Below are 22397 nucleotides of genomic sequence, written 5' to 3' on the forward strand. Positions count from 1 at the left end.
TTGTATTTACATTCCCAGTGTTTGGCACAGTGCCTGGCACACAGTAGGGGTTAAAATGAATGTTTATTGACTAAACACTTGTGGGGACAGCAATAATTGATAGTTTGTCATAATTATTTTTCATAAGACCATAGATTTAGGTGAGAAGGGACTTCTGAAGTCAGCACATTCAACCCCTTCATTGTATATAAATGAAGTGGACTCTCCATTAGAAGCATTAAAATGTAAAACTCACCACAGAAATAAAATAAAACTTTAACCTAATACTTGAAAATTTCTCAGTTTTAATACAGAACAGTCAAAACACTGGACACAGATTCTTCCTTTGAAAAGTGATGTTAAAAATGCAGTGATGTTTTTTTAAAAAACATAGATAAAAATAATAAAATTCTAAAACATACTCGAAACTTATACTCCATTGGAGTCCATGGGCTCTGGCAACCTGTTTGAGACATGCTTAAAATACATAAGTGCCGGGGAAGACTCTAGTCATTTTCATTTTATGGAATCTCCCAAGCAAAGGCTACTGGTGTCTTGTACAACAAAAAAGGGGAGTCACCAGTGGTAACTGAGTTCAGCAATGGGGGACTTTTGACTCCCAGAATAAAGAACAGGAGCAACGATAAACACCCCAGAGGAACCCAATAGGAATCCAGAGCCAGACCCTCCTCAAGTTATCTTTGAGAAATGTAGGTACAATTCACTAATCCACAGAAATTATTGGAAATTCATACAAGGTCTACTCATTGATATTTTAAAAGAAACATTTACTACTCACATTCCAAGAATTATGATGATACCATCATTATGAGAAGAGAATTAGGTTGAGTCAACTTTGGCAAGTCTCTTTTGAAAGATGGACCTGACCCAGGAAGTATCTCAAGGGGAAATTCACCAAAGGCACTCTTGGGACAACTAACATGACTAGCCTTTCCTTAAATTACCTTTGATGTAATGGTGAATGTTTGAGCTCCACAAAGGATTAATTCTTTCTCTGCTTTAATCTTTCAGCCAAGTTTTAATAACAGGTTTCTAACCACAGTCTCAGATGGAAGATAAAATTGTATATATTATGTGGTTTTAAGTGTGGGAGAAGGAAGAGGGGATTAAATGGTGTGGTTCTTGTTAATAGTAGGAAGACAAGTTCTACTTTCTTGACCCCAGGAAAAGTCATTCTGTAACTTGATTCATTAGTACTACACCTTCTCCCAGCTCCTCAATTACATACTTTGTTCACTTAGATTTTATAGGATTGTTTTGTGATTCATCCACGTGACAGCATTTACAAGGGCAGTTATCATTTCATCGAAGCCATCATAGATAATGGAGTGTGAAATAAGGAAAAAGAAGAAAGTATAGGTGAGTGGTATGAGATTTGGCCAGTGGATACTCACTGAGGAGCTAGAGCAATTTACTTGAAAAATTCAACTTCTCAAACTAAGTCATATGAAGCAAAAACTTTCATTCTATAGCTCACACAAGTATTTCATCTTTTAAAGATGTCAGGATAGTCTCAGTACCACCAGAATTGTTTTTAAAAAGTTCCCAATCACACAAGCATTTCCACCACAATTTCCTTGACAAAAAGTAGATAAATAATAAGATATTCTGTCCTGAATAGAGAACCAAGAAATGGTTCTACAAGAACCATGGACAGGAATAGAGCCTAGGAAGAGTTCCTTCAGAGAATTGTTTCAGGATGACTTCCTGCCATGGATTTTCTGTGATGTATTGTCACCTTTTCCAATAAAAATAAACAACAAAGATGGAACGTATAATAGAAAGAGCATTGACTCTTTAGAAAAAAAAAATCTGAGTTCAAATCCTTCCTCTGGTACCATTCTTGCAATCTTGGACAAATCACTTCATCTCTGACATCACTTTTGTAACCTTGGGTATATTAACCTAATTTCCCTTTGCCTCATGCTCCTTATCTGTAAAATGAGGGGTTAAACTAGTTGGCCCAAAGGGCAATCTAGTTCTAGATATGGGAGCCTACAATTCTCCTTTTTTCACTAAACTCTGCTACTTAGGAAATAATATATCATTGCCATTAAAATTATGCAAAATTAGGCAGTTTTTTTTTTCCTTTTGATTCCTGTCATCTCATGGGAATTTCACTTAGTTCCTAGCAGTAGAGAAGTGACAAATAGTTTTAAAACAACATTCCATAATGCTAACATTACAGATCCATGATCTCAAGGGCACTGACCACAAGTTCTGACTACCTGCAGCAGAAATAAAATAATGTTTCAAACTTCTGACCAAATGTCAACAGCCTGACTGAAACATATCACCCCAGAGCTGCTCACCAGGCAGAGTTCTTCATTCTGCCGAGCCAACCAAACCTTTATAAAGACTCTCCCGGAACTATAAGTGAGGGTGGATTTCCCTTGGGTTCTGGAATGAAATCAGGAAATTCTCTCTAGAATTTGGGGCTTAGGAGCTGACCATGCTGCTTCTGCATACTAAAATATGGGAATTGGCAGTGGGGTGGAGGAAATGCACATGTGATTTTCAAGATTTAATCCTCAGATTTTTCCTTTAAAGGCATACTGCATATTAGGGTCTGTATATCCCTGGTCTGGGCTCATGAAAACTGATGTTAGGTTAGGCTACACTGGATAGCTCAATAGGCTGAGCCATAGCTACCACTGAACAAACTAATGGCTTGAGTTCCAAAGGACCTAGCGCCATGTTGTTCAAGAGATAACCTCATTTCCTTGCATCCAGGACTTAGAATACCTATTTCCAATAGTGACAACTTAACAATTACCTTTGTTGTGTTTTTCTCTGGAACCATGATTTCACTGGTATGTGGAACTCCATTCACCAATGCATATTAGCAACTGTTCTATGATTTGTCCATTTTAGAGCTACCTGGGGCATTGAGAGATTGAAGGACTTGCCCAGGGTCACACAACAATGATATGTCAGAGATAGGAAGATGGAATCACAGATTTGAGCTAGAAAGGACCTTGAAGGTCATTGAAATCCAACCCCCTCATTTTATACCTGAGTAAAATGATGTACATAGAGTTTAAATGATTTGTCAAGGGTCACATAACTCACATGTCTTTGAGGTGGGATTTGAAACTAGACCCAGATCTTCTTAACTCTGAAGCTGGCTATTCATTATGTCATCCTGCCTTCCTTTAAAAACCCAACATTCATATAGAAAATCAATGCTAGAAACTTAAAAAACTATGACCTTAGTGGGAGAGAAAACAGGCAATGAATGATCACTCTTCCCCACCACCACCTCCATAAAAAAAAAAAATCTCATTAAAGTGAAAAACTGAATCTGTAGAGTTCCGTTGCAATGTGGAGATTTTCTTATTTTGAAATCATTTGCATCTGTCTCCTGCTCAATTCTAAATTCCCAACCTTGCCTCTCCTTCCTCTGAAAACAGATCTCAACCTCCATCACTGGTCACTGGAAGCTCCTTCCTGACCCAAGATTGTTGGGAGAAAATGTGACAATGAGGAAGAGCAGTCCTGGGGACATCAAGTTCCACAATGGGCACTTCCATTTAGCAGCCTTTCCTTGTCCCACTAAAGGCAGCTCTGTTAGACCATGCACCTCCAAAGCTCAACAGATATCTAACTGTTAAGAGACAGGACATTTCTGAGTTTGGTTTTAAGAACAACTCAAAAAAAAAAATGGGAGTGCTTTTAATCATCACCCGAACAGACGTGCTGAAGCTACACAGAAAGCATCACTATGGATGGCACCCTGGAAAGATGTGAGAATGGCCCAGTATTCAGCATCCTGTAAAGGTGTTGAGTTTACAGGACTTAATATGGTTCCCTCACCAGACCCCTCATCATCATCATCATCGGCCGCCGTTGGCTCCTGAATCTCCTCTGTGAATGCCTGAGACCGGCTCGGGTAATTCTTGTGGTCTGAAAGAGTCATTTGTACTTGTGACCTCTCACCTGAGGTCTCTGAGTGCTGAACTGGCAAGGAGGTAGCAAGGCCCTTGTAAGAAATGTCACCTGTCTCATCTTCTTCAAAATCGTTAAGGCAGTACACTTCATCCAGGTCAACGTCCAGGGTCCGGAAGCCCTTGGTGACAACACCGGGCCGGGGGTCCAGGATGCCCCCAAGGTGAGGCTGGGCCAACTGTTGCCAGTGGTGAAGTGTAGCAGAACCTTCAAAGGGAGAACATCAGAAGGAGGAGAAAAAGAAAAGAAAGATGGAATGGAAAAGAAAGGGAAGGAGAAGGAAAAGTTAGTATGGATTGCCAAATGTTTTCCTTTGCCCAATCCCCAATTCACTTAGTGAAAAACTGGATGGATTTGATTTGACTATGGACACATACTTAAGTTTTTAGGTGGGTGCAGCTGTATTATCATTTCCTAACATGCAACCGTGCTCTCAATACCATTCTTAGACATATTATAAACTTTGAGAATCAAATGTAATTTGTTTAACTAATGAAATCTAGTGTTCCAACTAGAAATAAATGTGGAGTGGCTACTCCCAGACTCCCCCCTCCCACCCCCCGGAACAAAAAAAGATAACATGATCACACAGTATGACATTCTTGTAGTATTTTTAAAAAAGAAAATAGATTATAAATTTAACAACAACCCAATCCCTCTTGTGGCAAGCGATTTGTTTTGTTTGCTTTTATATGTAAAAAATCCAGTCTTGGCTATTTTGGACAATAAAAGAAAAGACAATTAAAAAAAAGAAAGAAAAATCTATAAAGAGTTCTGAATGTGAAAATTCCAAGCAAAAACTATTGATTGATAATTGTGCAAGTATGTTGGAAATGAAAGAATGGTGGCCATTTGAGTCAAGGGTGGTTTGAAAACAATGAGAAAACTCAGCTCAGATATATGTATATCTATTATATGTATATGTATAGTATACTTCTATAGATATATACATCTGGATACATATGTGTACCCATATGCATGGATATACATATATTGCACGTCATTCATATATTTATATCTAATATATCATTCATACAATAATTTAGGGGTCACGTAACAGACTAACAGAAAGAGTTGAGGTCTTCGTTAGCAAAGCAAATCCTACCGTACCTGTCAGCTCCATCCTTGGGGATCTGATATTTGAGGGATGTTGCACAGGCAGAAGGGGACAGGGCAAGAGGTATGATAGATCAGAACACTACGAGAAACCCAACCAGCCAGTATCCATCCATTAGTCATTTATGTTCTAAGGAAAGGAACGAGCAACATCTCACCATTCCACTTTCTCTCTCTCTGTCTCTGTCCCTCTGTCTATCATCCGTCTGTCTCTCTCTTACCCACACACAAACATACACACCCCACAAACACTCTATTATGCTTTTGTGTCAATGATTAATCATGCTTCTTGAACCTCTTGTAGAATACAAAGAAACTGGAGATCTTTTAATTGGGCCAAATTAAGTAATGGTAGAACAGGACCCAGATGGGCTAAGTCACGTAACACAAAGGATGATCAGAAATTTTAGAACAACCATATTCATGTCACATTTATACAAATATATATATATATATATGTAATTAATAAGCAGAAAAAAAATGCAGGGTTGGGACAGACAACCTTTAACTACAGGTTTTTGAAAGTGAGTTTTATGACTCAGACTAAAATATGGCAGCATGGCATATTGAATATCACATTGGCCTTGGATCTAGGAATACGTGGGTCACGTTTCTGACTACACACATGGTTTAAGACTAAGCAAACTGCTTATCTTCTCGGTGTTATGGGTAACTTTCTAAGACTTTATTTGCAGAGCCGAAGTCAACCTGCATTAGTAAAAGGAATTTCTTTGCTGGAGTTCCCCATCCAGATTAAATCAAAGTTCTGTATTTTGACTATGATGAATTAACTTTTCAAAATCTGCCTATTTAGAAACTGGGAAGACTTCCAGTATTTTAGAAGATTTTCTATTTTTAAATAATTTTTTATTATTTGTCATATTTTAAGGGGACAGTTCCATACATCAGTGAAATCATAGGTCCAGACCCAAAATGAAAGAAATTTTGGGTTGTCTCTCCAGTAGGAATGCCTCCCAAATAATTTCACTCTGTGATTACTAAACATGAGAAAGAGAAAGAACAGTCAATCTTGAGAGGTAGTGAACTTATAACAAGTCACTGGACAAAGTGGTTGTCCAGAAGGCAGCATCCTCTTTAGATCTGTTGGTTAATTGGGGGGGGGGGGGTCTCAATGACAGAATACATCTTCAAAGAAGAGAGAAGAAAAAAAAGAGATGACGCAGAAGGGACAGAGGAGGGTGAAAAAGGAGAAAAAAATGGGGTGGAAAACTATAGAGAAAAGTTGTCATGGGTAGGAATAAACCAGGGTTTACCAACTAACTGTCTGGATTGTCGTTGAGTGACACCCATACTATTATAGGTTGCTGAACCCTATTTTAGGAGGTCCCCCTGGAACGACCTCACAGAGCTAACATTTTGCCAGGATGTAAAATTACCTCCAGTGTAAACTGATAGGATCAAGCTTAGCATAACTGACTCTTTTCTGTGGGTCACCTTGCTTATGTGATAGTGGATCCCACCAACATTCTTGGCATCAGGCCAGACCTTCTAACCCTGGCAACAAAGTTTGTTTATGCATAAACTTTTCAGACACGCCTAGAGACATCTGGCTCAGAATACTGTGCTGGCCAGACTTCCAGACTATTACCAGAAGTCAATAGGAGAGAGTAAATACTCAATACCACATTGACCTTGGATTTACGTATGCATGGGTCAAGTTCTGTTTAGGTGGTTTGACACTGGGCAAACCCCTCTCTTCTCTGTGCTCTGGCTAACTCCCTAACACTTTATTTGCAGGGCAGATGCCAACCTGCATTGGTAAAGGAAAGAGATCACATCCAAGGTCTGTACCCAGGCCATGATGAATTAACTGTTGACAAACAACCCATTTAAAAGCTGGAGAAGTATATCATTTAAGTGGATTTTCTATACCCAATTTATATAGTGTATGTATGGGAGAGTCAGAGAAATGACTAATTTACTGAGAAAAGAAAATGAACCAACCCTGAGATAATAAAGAACCATTTGCATCAGAGCCAAGAAAAAAAATATGGGGTTAAGTCACAGGGCTGGGTCTTGACTTCCCCAAAGACAATCCTATAAACAGCTTTCAACATAGAGAGAGGAGCCCTGGGCTCCACTCCTAGGTAAGAAACTCATTGTGGAACCTTGACCAGTCTCCATATCTGGTTTGCTCATCTACACAGTGGGTGCAATAACCTTCTCTTTACCTCCCTGGAAGGTTCTAAATTAAAAATAAGGTTACAGAATGAATATACATAAAGTCCTTAAAGATGTTCTGTAAGTTCAAGGCAGGAAAGCCCGTGAGCCCACGGGAATCTGCCTAAAAAAAGAAATTTAGTAAGAGCCTAAGTCCAGTCTCTATCAAAAGTTTAAAGGGCATTTTTTTCTAGTTCCTCAGTTTTCCAACTGAATGCCCCTGGAGGAGCCATCATTTACACAAGGAAGAAAGGCATAGAGATGAGAGAGCCTCCTGAAATAGCAATGAAGGCAACACAATCCCTGGAAGGCTTTTCTGTTTTTATACAAGGTTGCCCTAAATTAAAAATGGCCAGTTCTACCTCAAACATTTTAACTGCACATTATCATGGGATATTATTCAAAAGAAAAATTGCCTCTTCCAAGTTACAACTCAGAAAGACATTAACAGTTACTGAAATTCTTAGGACAGCAAGCAATTCTAGTTTCTGTGCTAGCAGGCAATATGGCATCCCATCGTGCCCTGCCATCACTTCTGAATCTTTACTAATGTTCTTGGGTTGTATCTGCTTTGATTTGGTAAGGCGTCCCTGCTCTACTGCCCTGTCACCATACCTGCCTTCACTGACTACTCTTGGGGAGTCAAAGTCCTGGGGGTGGAGGCACTTGATACTAAGGTCCTACAAATAAATGAATCAGCAACCTGTCTAGCTTGCTCACCTCCTCACTAACTACGTCCACAAGTCAGATTATATCTGGGCGAGGTAAACAATGAAGAAGGAAAAAGAGGAAGCTTCTCCTTTCCTTCCCACCTAACAACTAAGTTTAATGGAAAGGTATGAACAGGGAAGAAAAATTAACATCTTTGTCAACAGTTCCTCCTTTGTTTGTCCTTCGACACTGACCTGTTCCAATAACATAGCTGCTACCTCAATGGAGGAAAGCCAGCCCATACAGAGGTCATGTAAAATTAATCTGAGCCAAAGGCATATACCCCAAACACAGAAACGTTTCTGTTGTACAACATATAGACTGAAGGTTGGCTCCCTATTGCTAATTGTAGTTTAAACTCCTTCCTTTGGAAATCCCATTTGAGTTATAACTCTTTAGAAGGGATAAAAGCAGAAAGCATTCCTTTTCTCCTTAAAGTATGAATGTACTTTTCTCTTTAATATGTGAACGTTTTCAGATTGGATGCTTTTATTTGTCACCTAGCCAATAAATGATGATGAGATAAAAATAGGAGAGGGCAGTTAGATATTACAGTGGATAGAGTGCCAGATTTGGAGTGAGGAAGACATCTTCCTGAGTTCAAATCTGGCCTCAGATACTTGGTAGCTGAGTGATCCCAGGCAAGTCATTTAACCCTATGTGCCTTGGTTCCTCATTTGCAAAATGAGCAGGAAAAGGAAATGACAGACCATTCTAGAGTCTTTGCCAACAGAACCCCAAATGGGATGATGAAGAGTCAGCACAAGTAATCAAGAAAAAAAATTTTTTCTGTCTCTTGTGACTTCAATATCAAACTTTTAAAAATTCAGTCCAACTAATGCAGCTCAGGGATAAACAGAAAATAAACAAAATTAAGCATACAGATGAGAAAGGCGAGCACGAGAATGATTGATGGACCAGTCCCCTAAACCACAGCCCATGCTCTCTAGGTTTCTATCTGAGCCAATGGTATAAAGGGGAGGAGGGTGAGGAACTGAAGGTTGTCAATAATCAGAATTAATCACAAACAGATCTGGGAAAATGGCCTAAAGCTTAGGATATCATTATGCTGACATGGCCTTTTAGACACTGAGTTGAAATCATGTGAATTTTTCAAGTTAAAACCTTCATATATATAAGAAAGAAAGAGGGAAACAAAGTCTAAATAGACCTGACAAGGCTAATTAGTTAGATGATCATCGCGAAACCATCAGAGGAGTCTCTTGTATAAGAATTATCCACAGACTAGATTAGTGTAGTAATATTTGATTCTAGGATGCCAGTTAATCATTTCAATCAGGGCTAGAGTGTCTGGCAGGATGCTCTAGGTGAAATTCACCTTTCCTTTTTTGTTAAATTTACCTTAAAACTCTTGCCCAAAGAGATCAATGGAGTCAGAGGGTCATACATTTAGAGGTAGAAAGTCTTTGAGAAACAAGAATGAACTTGTGTAATTGTTGAAAAAAATGTTTGAAAGAAAGAAAAAAGCACCCAATGTTATATGTTTGAATTTAGACAACAAACCCAATGGAGATATCCTCATGAAATCCTAAAGCAATGAGCAATCCAATTAAGGAAGGGGAAAGGGAAGAGAAATGGTAAAGCTTGCATGACACAATCACCTCTTGAGAGAAGGAAAAGAAAAGAAAGGCTGATAGAAAGATTATGGAAATGGAAGATTTTATTGAAAGAAAAAAAAAGACAAAATTGGAGGTTAGAAACAATCACAATGTTTGCAAGTAACAAACAACTTAAATGAAAGTGGGTCATTCTACTTCCAAGTGCTGGAAGGCATCTAAATGGAATAATATTTAAAAAAAGAACTTAATTTTGCTCATCTATGTATATTTGTCTCATTGGTTGTTTCGTTTTGCATTGAGTGTAGACAAAATAGATGCTTGTTCATTAAAAAATAAATTAGTTGAAAAAAATACTAATGAGAACAGAAGACTCTTCCATGAATAAAGGATGAGTCAGTCCAACAGAGCACTTTAAATGCAGCATTTGTGGGGCAGGAAGATACTTTGTAAAACTGATTTTCTATCTGAAATGTTGACTGCTATAAGAATGTGCTATAAGTCTTTGGTGAGATCAACATGCAGACAAATTACATGACAAAGATATCACAATCTCAAATGAAGAAAAAATAGACAGGGCATCATGGCACACAACTGCAATCCCATCTACGGAGGCTGAGGCTGATGGATCTCTTCAACTCGGGAGTTCTCAGCTATTCCAATCAGGAATTCATATCAATGAGGAGAGCCCCCGTAATTGGGAGTCACCAAGTTGCCTAAGGAGAAACAGAGCATCAAGTCTCCTGTGCCTATTGGCACTGGGTTGAAGACCTTGAGTAGCTCCTGCATTTCCAGCATGGGTGGGATAGGGACATCCAATCTCAAAAAAGGGGCAAAGAAGAAGTAGAAAAGACAAGAAAAGTTGAGTTTTTTTCCAAATTCAGTCACCAGTAGTGTTCCTGAAATAGCAATTCATAGGTACTGAAAGACACTGATTTAATGGATATAAGTAAAAGAGATACTTCCATTGTGACATTTCCATACTCTCCATGCTATAGAAGCCTTGTTCTGCATACATACATACATACACATACGCACCCCTTCAACTAAACTACCATGTGTTCATTCTACCTATTTTCAGTTGGCCAATGAATTGGTTTTGACACCCGTATTTAGGGAATCAAAATGGGGAATTTATTTTCTGCTCTTCCAAAGTCCCTAGTAAGATCTAAGCATTTATGAGTTCCTAAACAGCTTCTTTATATTTCTCTAACATTTCAGAAACATGAAAAAAGAGAGAAAAAAACATTAACAAAATTCATTTCAATTGAAAAATTAAGTTTGAATTAAATTGCTTTTGAGCCCTTAAAAAGCACACTTGATGGTCAAGAGTTTTAGGGGAAGGTTGGTTTGTTTGTTTTAATTTCAACAAGAATGGCTAAGGCTTATGGTGTAAGTCAACCTCAACGGATTTCAAACCAGCAACGGGGATGGCTATCTTTAAAGTAAAAAGAGTAGGTATTGCAGAGATTTCCTGATTTTCGATGATGGATTAAGGACCAGAGAGAGTCACCAAGAATGACGGAAAGAGGCCGAGGCCCTTTATCACCTTCTAAGGGTTTCACAATCTGGAGTTTCTCCGGCAGGTATGAACGGCTGCTGAATGACATGCCCGAAAATCCAGTGAACTCCGAGAATCTTGAGTGGGTGCCAAGGGACATGATGCTTTCAGTCGGGGTAAGGGAACCACTGTGAAGCTCGCCCTTCTCTGCCAATTCTCTTAGCTTCCTCTCCTGCTCTTCCTCAAAGAACCTTCTTTCCGAAAGGTAATTCTCCCGTCGAAGTGACAGTCGCCGAAGGGCTATCTCTAGGTCGTGGGAACCAGGAGTCCCTGGAGTCCCAGGCTTCTTATTCTTGTCCTCATTTCTGGAAAACAGGATGATGAAGGGAAATAGAGATAGGAGGGTGAGAGAAAGGAAAATGTCCAAGGAAAGGAACTTGGAAAAGTTTAAATGCAGTCAATTCTTGGATCTCATAGAATACGTGGATCATAGGATCATAGCATCTACTCTTAGGGTTTATAATTAAGAAAACCTATTTGTCAAGAATAACAGGTTATCATCTGAGAGAAACAAGACTAGAACACGGATGCAAAAATGAAAGTTATTCAATACAGAGGCAAATAAATTACAACGTGCCTATCTATGAAATTTATTTCTTCTGGTACAATTGAAAAAATTTATTTTTTTGATAGGTCATCAAGATTAGAGGAAACTGATGATGTGTTATAATTTTCCCTTGTCATGAAAGATATAGGAAAAATGCGTATTGTTCAAACTGGTTCTTCTTGATTTTCTAAGAACTTGGCTGAAATCTTAGTTTCTGCAGGAAACCTTTCATGGTCCTCATCTGGTTCCTTCTCTAAGACTGCCTTCCTGCTCTCTACCTATCTTGAATTTGGCCAGTTATTTGCATATCACTTCATTTCTTCCCATTGAAATGTTGGCTCCTAAGTGCAAGGACTGTTTCACTTTTGGCTATGTATCTCCAGCAGTTAGGACAGTGTCTGGCACACAATTATTCTTTTATAAATGCTTCTTGAATAATAGAACTGTGCTTAGAGATATTTTTGCTTCCTGAATTAAATGAGAAGACACTTGCTCATCATCTTAAAAAAACCAAACCACCTTGCCCAGGTTAAGGCTTGCCCAGGTTAAAACCTATGTTAGAGGACAATTGCTCATTCAAATTAGATGAAAGATTACATGGGATAGTTCCCAGAATTGATCTCAGTATCAAAGCCTAGTATAACATTTCAGAAAATTTCAGAATTAAAAGGGGAATACCAGAGGCCATCTTGGTCCAACCTATACCTGAAATAAGAATTCACTCTTTTTTGAATGTGACCTCCTACAAATCCTTTCAACCCTCTGGATGTGATAAAAAAGAATTAACATTTATATCAACTACCTCTTGGGGTGATTGTAAGGAAACTGCCTGGTATACCTTAAAGCACAACAGAAGTGCTGTTGTTGTTATTCAATTCCATTTACATAGTGCATTAAGATTTGCAAAGTAAAAAAAAAAAAGATTTGCAAAGTACTTTAAATATATTAATTTAGTTAAGATAACATGGTTAAAAATTCTTGTAGGTTTATTATTAACATATATAGGACAAAGGATTCTAAAAGGCACTAGGGGAACAAGCAGCCTACAATGATCTCTACCAAGGAAAAATCACCCAGAAGGGCCAAATTCTATATCAAAGCAATACACGAATGGTTCCGTGAGCTCTATGCAGATATGAATCATGTTTCTATCAAAAACACAATTGACCCACTGAGTTCCTCATTTTATTCTTGGCCACAGGACTGTCAAATATTTGGGTGGAGTCAAACTAAGAAAGGAGGAAGTAGTTTCATATGCCTACCCTTCCATTTTATAGATGAAAGCAAGGGGTTCTCAGTATTCTTTTACCATTCCTCCTAATTTCATTCAAAATGCAGAGAGAATGATACACTGGGGGAAAAATGTTGAACTCAAGTCAACAAGATTTGAATTTGAATCTAATTTTGCTACTTAGATTACTTCAGACAAGTCAATAATCCTTTCTAAACCTCGGATTCCTCCTTTTCACAATCAAAGGGTTGAACAAGATGACCTTAAAAGCTGTCCCTCTTTCTAGATCTAGGATCCTATGACCTCAAGCAAAGATCTCATAAACTGATGAGCTAAAGAGATTTGGTAATTGCAATGTCTCACATTTTGACCAGTTTACATGGTTAGGCACATAATCCAAATCCTTCCAATAACCAAAATGGCACCCAAACCATATCACCAGGACCCACTGACCCTGTGTCTGATGACTCCGTTTCCAGGATGATGCTGTTGGTCTTATTGTCAATCATGATATTGGTGATGTCACCCCCATAGAGGCTGGACCTTGGTGTGCTGACACAGCTGGAGATGATGGAGTTCATGGCTGAGGACTGGTTGGAGCCTGGGATGTTCATGGGAGATGGGGTCAGGGACCGTTGCTTGACTACTTGATTAATGTTCCTCACAGCCTCAAAAACACGCTTCTGATGGCTGGAGAGAAATAGGTAAAAGATGAGAGAAAGAGTAAACAAACAAGCACCAGAGAGAGGCCAGAATCTAGGCAAAATGGCATCTGGGAATATTAATTCACTTACACCAAATCTTCACTTCAAGCAACTAGCTACTGCATGCCCTATAAATATTTCTGAGTCCATGGTAAATACCAAAAAGCTCAAAAACATCTAATTTCATTTATAATCCTTCTGAATGAAATTATTTACACTGCAGCCGTTGTTGACCCAGTAGATAGAATGTTGAACCTATTGGAAGACCAGAGTTCAAATCTGGCCTCAGCAACTAGCTGTGTGACCCTGGGCAAGTCACTTAACTCCCATTATCTATAAAATAAAATAAGACGGATAATAGTATCTACCTCTGAGGCTCAAATTGTTACGAGGCTAAAATAGGATATCTGTAAAGCACTTGGCAGCCATGTAAAAGTGCTAAATAAATGCTAGCTATTATTCCTGCTAAGATGAAGGCCCTTAATGTTTAGTTTGTCCCCAAAGGAAATGCTATAAAATACAATGATGCCTTATATTTCGAGAATGTAACTCAGTCAACACAAAATAACTGAAGAGACCTGCTTTAGGTCACCCTCGTCCTTTTAGGCTGAGCAGATCTTCAAGTCACTCAGATGCTTTTAAATGAGCCATTCCCAAAAAGAGAGAAACCATGTCAAACAAGGACAGTGAAGAATTATTCATTCTTTAAATTTGCTTTCAAGAGAGAAAAAAAAGCAACACTTGTATTAAAATGACTTTAGCAAGCATATGAAAGAGAGCTGGTGCATTCGTATGTCCCTGTTTACCAAAGCTTTCTTAAATACCCTTCCTTTGATATAATAATAGCCTTTTTTGTTCAGAGGGTCTATTTTCACTTGATTTGTGGTAGAGCCATCAGAGTTCCCATTGGTCTGAGCATTGTACCCGACACACTGATCATTTTGGTTCTCTTTGAGTATGAAGTACTATAACCCCAATTTTGGAGGATACGTTCTTAGGGTTTATTTATAACTTTCAAATCATCTCACATATGTCACCTTCATTGGAGTCTTACAACTCCATGACAGGTCACACATGCAAATCCTACCTTGTACCCTTTTTTAGGCCAGGAAAGAGAAACTCAGACAAGTAAAGGGACTTGCCCAAGGTCACACAATAAGTGCTGTGTGGGAAATTTTAGTTTGGAGGGAGAGAAAAAGGGGTTCTTCACTTTTTTTGTCTCATGGATCCCTTTTGCAGTGTAGTGAAAGCTAGAACTCTTCCTTCTTGGAGGAATATTTTTAAATACTTAAAAGGATTGTAAAGAAAACAAAAGATATTGAAATACAGTTATCAAAATTAAAAAAAAAAAAAAGAAGCTCATGTTGGCCAGGGTAAGAACCTCTCCTCTGTAAGAAGGAGACCTTATGAATATCACATCAGCAATTACAAGTCCAGTTTTAAAAGAGGCAAACTAAGGAACACAAAGGAAAAAAGCCAATCTTTCATAGAGAAATCCAAAAAAGTGAAGAGAAAGCCAATCTGGGTCACATCTCTTCAATCATTCTCTCTACTTAGTTTCTCTGCATTGTTTTCATCTATTATCAGCAAGGCAAGGATCCAAGCCAGTTCCAAAAGTCTCAGGATGAAAAAAGCTATCCATGACCAGAGAAGGAACTGATGGAGACTGAATGCAGTTTGAAGCATTCCATTTTTCACATTATCTCCTGTGTGGCTTTTTCTCCTTGTATAAGGGATCTGTGTCTTTCTGTACAATCTGACAGACATGGAAATACATACTGCAAGACAGCACATGTATAACCTGTATCATGTTAGCTGCCATCTTGGGGAAGGCGGTGTAGAGAGAAGGAGGGAGAGAACATGAATCTCAAAATGTCAGAAAATGATTATTAAAAACTGTATCACAATGTTAAAAAAGTTTTTAAAAATCCTTTTTTAGACCCTTCCCTTCTGTCTTGGAATCAATACTGTGTATTGGTTCTAAGGTAAAAGAGTGGTAAGGGCTAGGCAATGGGGACTAAGTGACTTACCCAGGGTCACACCGCTGGGAAGTGGCTGAGGCCAGATTTGAACCCAGCTCTGGGCCTGACTCTCAATCCACTGAGCTACCCAGATGCCCCCTACAAATTTTTTTTTAAAGAAAACATTGCTTTCCATTTTTCAGGTGGGTTGAATTCAATATTCCCACCACAGGAAAAATGTTCCTTACTGCCCACAATTTGGGAAGGGAAGCACTACTGTGAAGTATTATTGGTCTCTTGAGTGGTTAAAGTAATGCTCATTTCTAATCACTACCAGCTAACAATCAGTAAGTCAGTTGTCAATAAACATTAGAATGAAACTGTCAGGCCATTACGTAATGTCAGGAGATTCAGGTTCTTCCATCTGTAGCTCCTTTCGCATCGATCCCTCTATCTCAGCAGCCAAGGAGTCCTGGGCAAAATGAAAAGAAATCTAAGTGCTTTACATTAGAGACAATCCAGTTAGTAGCAACTTAATTATCCTTTTAATGGCCCTGGAAAGGAGGTAGGTAGCCAGGGTACCAAGTATATGATTACCATGAAGAATACTATTCATGAGGAACTTATAAAAGGAAGGAGAAGAGAAGATAGAGAATGGGGCCAATGATTTGTTTCCTCTGTGTATGGAGTTCTCAGAGATGAAACTCCCTCTACCAAAGTGGATCTGCAACTTAAGAGAGTTTTGGTGGAATGTTGAGTGTCTTGTCCAGTGTCACAGTCAACAGTCATCAAAGGCAGGAATTGAACCCAAGTCAACCTGCCTCAGAAGCCAGCCCTCTATCCCCTTAGCTTACTCTGCCCACCTCTCAAGAAAACTTAAGGAACAAAAAAATCAAGAGACTTTTTCATAGTCCCAAAGCAGATGAAAAGTATCCCCAGGATTTTACAGTCACCTCTCAGGAGGTATCCAGAAAAATAAGAAGAAATTTGGTAGTAAATTGCTTTGAGCTTGGGTCTCCCTATTTCAATTCAGGCAGGACAAGCAGCAGTCATGGTTCACTCCACTTTAGTCAGCTTGGTACTGACCACAAGTCAACCCATCCTCACCCAAGCTCCAAGCACCACACTAATGTATGGACATCTGGTTGGCTTTATACCCACTCCCAAGATGAAGACCTGCTGGCCTCACCTTCCCCAAGAGGAGTTACAAGTGTATATACCACCATCCCCAGCAATAGTGAGTTTAAGTGAAGATTCAAGAACTCTACCTTTTTTCTTACAGTATGTTTTAGTTAAATTTTCATGGGTTAGCAAACCTAGCCAAGGGTCACAGAGATCACTGGAATAGGAATCGCAAAGTGAGGAAGATGGAATATGTCTGGAAAGATGTAACGGCTGATAGAAATTATTCTTAACTTTAATTTTAAAAATCATCTCTTAGAGGCAGCTAAGTAGCTTAGTGGATTGAGATCCAGACTTAGAGACAGGAGGTTCTAGGTTCAAATCTGGCCTCAGACACTGCCTAGCCCAGGTGATCCTGGGCAAGTCACTTAACCCCCATTGCCTAGCCCTCACCACTCTTCTGCCTTGGAACCAATACATCGTATTAATTCTAAGATAGAAATTAAGGGTTTAAAAAAATCTTATCAGGCCATATTAGACCACAATGCTCTAAGTTATTCTCATATATGATAATTTTTAATTGAGATAATATAGAATTATCTCACATCATATATCAATAATATAATATGTAATAATAAATTCTCCTTCAAAACCCCAGAAGACCAAGAGTTTCCAGGGTGAGGGAGCTGGTTCAGTCATGACAGAACAACTCATCCATGACATCTGAGATAGTATTTGTCCATGAGTTTCTGTGACCAAAAAGAGAACTCTCCACTTGGTGGCAGACCTTCCAGTGATAAGCCTCTTCTTCAAGTGAGCACTGCCTGATCTCAAACTAAAAACCCATCCCTGAGCTTCCATACAAAGGTTTTCTAGGTTGATAAACACCTACCAAAACTGGAACACTATCGGCGCCTCTGGGAAGTCAGGGTCTCAGCATGTGAACTGGCTTGATTCTCTTTTTTCATACGAAAATTATAAATCCAGGCTGGCAGTTCTTATGAGCAGTCTAAAACAGCCAGCCTGACTGCTCAGAAACAGGATGGCCAGAAGCTCTCTGTATCCCCAAACTAATTCTCCTTAGCCAAAGGTTTCTAGCCAGAAAGCAGTAAAATAATTAGCTCACACTGTATTTCTACAACATTTGGCACTTGGTAAATTCTTCCTACTTCCAAAAGGGCACTTTGTTGTTGTTGTTGTTGTTTTTTAATTTTTAAAGAGCATGTTGTGACTTATAAACAAGGGAATTGGCTGCTGAAAGGAGATATTGGAAAAGACTCAAAATGTTTCCTATTAATCAAATCTGCTATCACTCTTCTAACAAGGATCATTTCCTCCATGATGAGTCCAGAGAGGAGACATTCTCTTGTATAGCAAGAAGTCCCAAAGTGAACTCAATAGCTTTCACCTTTAAACCACTTTCTCCAAATTGGAAATCCAGGTATCCTTCTGGATTCACTCCCACCACCCCATCCACCTAATATCCAGTCTGTTACTAAGTCCTGTCACTTCTGTCTTTGCATTATCTATTCAATACATTCCTTTCACTTCTCAGGCATTGCCGCCATCTTGTAGTCCCTTCCCATTCCTCTCCACTGGCTCTTTGTTGTTCCTTGCTCAAGACACTCCATCTCTTAAGTCTATACTTTCACTGAAGATGATCATTATGCCTAGAACTCTCTCTTCTTCCTCAATTATGCCTCAAATTTCCTTCAAGTCTTGGCTGAAAACTCATCTTTGGTAAGAAAGTCCTGCTTAATGTTAGTACTCTCCTTCTGTTGATTATTTCCAACTTATCCTGGATACATATTGTTTGCCAATGCATGTAATTGTTTGCATATTGTCTCCTCCATTAGACTGGGAGCTACTTGAAAGCAGAGAATTCTTTTGCCTGTTTTTCAATCTCGAACATGTAGCACCATGCCAGGCACCCAATAGCACTCGATATTTGCTGAGTTGCCAACTGAGATGTGTCTTCTCCCCTCTATGCCCTTGTTAATGCTATCCTTCTACACCTAGAAGTCACAGAGTGACTTGCCCAAAGTCAGTTGGTATGTATCTAACAGACAATTATTTTTGGTTCCCAAGCTAGTCCACCTTCCACTTCACCAAGGTGCCTTCCTTCATGTTAATTTTGTTTTATAAGATAGGAAGCTCTTCAAAGCAGGGAGTTGCTCTTTCTGTACACTCAATGGCACAATGGTAGGCAAAGGGGCTGATTTCTCCCAAAAAATAGCTCTTACTCTATCCATGCATCCCCTTCTATCTCCCATATTCAGAATTCAGTGTAATTCAACCCCAGGACTAAGGAGTATTCTTTTCTACTCATAACTAATTAAGGCCAATAACTCTGTCCTATATGTGCTTTAAGTTGTTAGCACTAATAAATTATCAGTATCTTGAGGGAAAGTACCTCTTTTAAGTTATATAAAGCAGTATGGGCCCACAAATTTCAAACTCTGAAATAAATGAGGCCAAAGCTCTGGGAAGAAGTAACTTTGAGAGTGCCAAAGTTGGAAGGCCATTTAGTCTAAACCACACCTGCACTGGAATTCTCTGGGCAATATCTCTGATGAGAAGCCATCCAACCATTTCTTGAAGCCCTCTAGTGAGAAGGAATTCATTAGCTTCCCAGGAGACCCATTCAACTTTTGAAAGATTCGTTCTATTTTTATTCTCTCACAATAGGTCTAAATATTTGAAACTTTCACTTCATTCATGGGGAAAACATTATATGTCTATTCTCAGTTCCACTTGACGGTTATTCCAATATGTTCAGAGAACTGTCATGGCTCCACTTCTCCTGGAATGATGAGCTCAAGACCTTTTGTCTCAAAGGATAGAGTAAGGATTAGACCCATGATTTCGCTGGAATGTGGACCTTTCAGGTGAGTACATTTCCTCCATCAATGCAGGTTGCCACCTGTTCCCTATAACATATAACCTTGGAGAGTTGCCTACAGCAAGAGAGGTTCAGTAGCATCCCCAAAGTCAGATAGCCAGCATATCCCATAGTTGGAAATCAAACACATATCTCCCTGACTTCATGGCCAATATCAATCCATGCTATCTTTGCTCATTTTAAAAAGGAATAGAAAATATAAACCATTTCAGGCTGTTCTGTTTTTCCCTCTGATCCCTGAGCCTGGATGAAAGTAGAGCCCTCAAGACTAGAACTAATAAATATCCAAGAGTGGTAAAAATGTCCAGGGTCCTTGCAATCCTTTTTCAAAATGTAACCTGAAGTACTTTGTACCCTACTGATGCCAGGTAGCCTAACCAATAAGAGCTGGATCTGCAAGGGTTTTTCTTTCCCTTTTAATTAAATGATTTGAGGGCAGAAGTCTACAATCAGCCTCTCCTAAGCCAATTAACAAGAAGCCCCCAGCTGTGGCCAGGTGTGACTCATACACAACAAACCTTTAACTCTTGCCTCTATTCACTTGCTGTCCTTTGGGTGGTAAAGTCCAGGGATAAGCCAAAAAGAGATAAAGCTTAACTCATGCCTCTGGGAATCATGGATCTTGTATGTTCTGGTATATATCAATTAAAATATATATTTAAAAATATATTTGCATGGAATTTCCAAATCTCTTCATATATATATATATATATATATATATATATATATATATATATATATATATATATATATATATATATATATATTTGGAAATATTCTCTCCTATGAGGTTATTTAAACTCTAACAAAGGTCAGGAGGTTTCTATGTCACCTGGAGCCCACGTCAATGTAAACACTTTCTATTCTCCAAAAGGATTCCTCTTGCCCTCCTTAGGAGAACTCTGATGTGTGGTAGTGTTTTTGGTTCTTTTTTTAAAAATCTGTTATATGTCAGAGCACAGCCCAAGCCAGATGCTGCTTACCATGGGAAAGAGACCTAGGGAGTGGTAACGTCGGGAGATGGTGTTTGGCATGGATTTATTGCGGAGATTTTTCAGTTCTTCCTGCGCCTCATGAAGCATTTCCATGCACTCTGCATACTTGTCCTCCAGCTCCCGCAACTGTAAGGAATCCAGAAAGGTCCCCAGAAAGTTAGTGCAACAAACATTTCAGAAATGATATGCCAAAACTACAGCTACATTCCCCCAGTAAGAAGTCCAGCATAATAAACACATCAGAGACAGGGACAGAAATAACTGATCTTCCACAGGACTGAGCCCAATCACCCCAAACGTCTCCTTTCTCTGAAAATCCCTTTTTTTAAAAAATATTTATTTTCTTCTGGGACAACTGAGATTACCACCTAAAAATTGTGAAGCCAGCCAAATAAGGTAGAAATGTCTTTAAAGGGTATAGGATGATCATTTTTGTAATTTAAATTTTTTTAACATTTCATAATTTAAATTAAATTAATTTCAATTTAAGTCATACTTAAGTCATGCTGTCAATGGGGCCTGACTTAAATGGCTCCTATTGAGCAAAAGGGAAAAGTATGATGGCTGGGCATAAAATCAAACAAAGGTCGTAAACTACTTTATGACCTAAAAATAAAGAACTTCCTGGGCAAGAAGTGGCTGCTAAAATAAACAGAAAGACTAATACAAATTAAAAAAAAATTCCAACCCCTAAATGATATAAAGCCATTGTCTCTACCTCCGCTGTAAGTTGTCTCTGGGCATCTTTAGCAGCCCCCAAGTGTTGGACGAGTTCCTCATTTTCAACAGCACACTGAAACAGGACAAAGAAAATGTATTATACAAGCTAATGTGCAGCTCCTATTAGACTATAAACTCTTTGAGAGCAAGAACCACCTTTTGCCTTTTTTTGTATACCCAGTACTTAGCTGTACAATGCCTCATATGCTGTAGGAGATTCATGCTTATGGGTTGACTGACTCTCCATTTTTCTTTCAATCTTTTACAACTCTCTTTTCTAGAAAAAAAATCTCAACTATCAATGTAATCCCCCTCACCACACATGGATTTCAAAGCACATTCTTTCCTAAGTCTTTGAAATAAAAATCCATACCCTGTACTCTCAGGACAGCACAAAGAGCTGCTCCCAAGAAGTACCAGAGTGCATCTAACAAAGGCATCAAGGCAGCCCCGAGAAACCCTTCATTATATTTGTGGCTCCATATTCAATTTCAATCAGCTAATAAGCATTATGCACTTACTTTGCACCTGGCACTGTGGTATAAAAAGGCAAAAAGAAAAGTAGAGTCCCACTCAGAAGACAATGTAAAAATGGTTGTCCTCTTTTGTAAAATATCCTTTGGTGACCCTAGAAAGGCCAACTCCTGGTCTGGATAGAGCATGAGTAGGAAGACCCAGTATACCATTCCACGAGCTTATTTGTTCCCATTGGACCAACATCTTTTATAAGATCTTGTATTAATTGTATTAATAACAGAAAAAGTATTGTATTAATTGTATTAATAATAGAACAAGAATACAGAATGCAAAGAAGAGTATCTTTTTTCTTGGACAGCTCATACATGCTGCATTCATTCCAATGAAATATTATTAGGTCTTCCTTGAAGATCCTTGAAGTTCTTGGGATCATACACCTAGAGGAAGAAGGGTCCTTAGAGATCTGGTCTAATATGAAGGAAAAGGAAGCCCAGAGTGGTTTCAATTCACCCATGAACCTATGTAAGTATCAGAGAGTAGACCAAAACAGGAAGGTGAGGATGAGCTGTGACCTGTCCTCCCAGAGGGAACCTGCCCATTAATGAGACCAAAGAACCACCTGAGTACAGAGAGAAACTCTAGTT

General features: G+C 38.8%; 1 protein-coding gene across 11 annotated transcripts in view; it reads right to left on the bottom strand.

Annotated features, from left to right (window-relative positions):
• TRAK1 (trafficking kinesin protein 1) overlaps window positions 1-22397 on the bottom strand; it is a 257382-nt gene that overhangs the window by 18042 nt on the left and 216943 nt on the right. For 6 of the 11 annotated variants that reach the window (XM_056800219.1, XM_056800220.1, XM_007505048.3 and 3 more), the window contains 6 exons: window positions 21275-21349; window positions 20545-20682; window positions 15933-16009; window positions 13326-13562; window positions 11083-11399; window positions 3817-4155 (listed from right to left, as the gene is read on the bottom strand). In XM_056800219.1, coding sequence (XP_056656197.1) covers window positions 3817-4155; window positions 11083-11399; window positions 13326-13562; window positions 15933-16009; window positions 20545-20682; window positions 21275-21349 — 1183 coding nt within the window. The remainder of the gene's footprint in view (window positions 1-3816; window positions 4156-11082; window positions 11400-13325; window positions 13563-15932; window positions 16010-20544; window positions 20683-21274; window positions 21350-22397) is intronic. The other 5 variants (XM_007505049.3, XM_056800222.1, XM_056800224.1 and 2 more) reach the window with 2 other exon arrangements.

The sequence above is a fragment of the Monodelphis domestica genome, chromosome 5 (assembly GCF_027887165.1).
Source record: "Monodelphis domestica isolate mMonDom1 chromosome 5, mMonDom1.pri, whole genome shotgun sequence".
NCBI classification, from domain to species: domain Eukaryota; kingdom Metazoa; phylum Chordata; class Mammalia; order Didelphimorphia; family Didelphidae; genus Monodelphis; species Monodelphis domestica.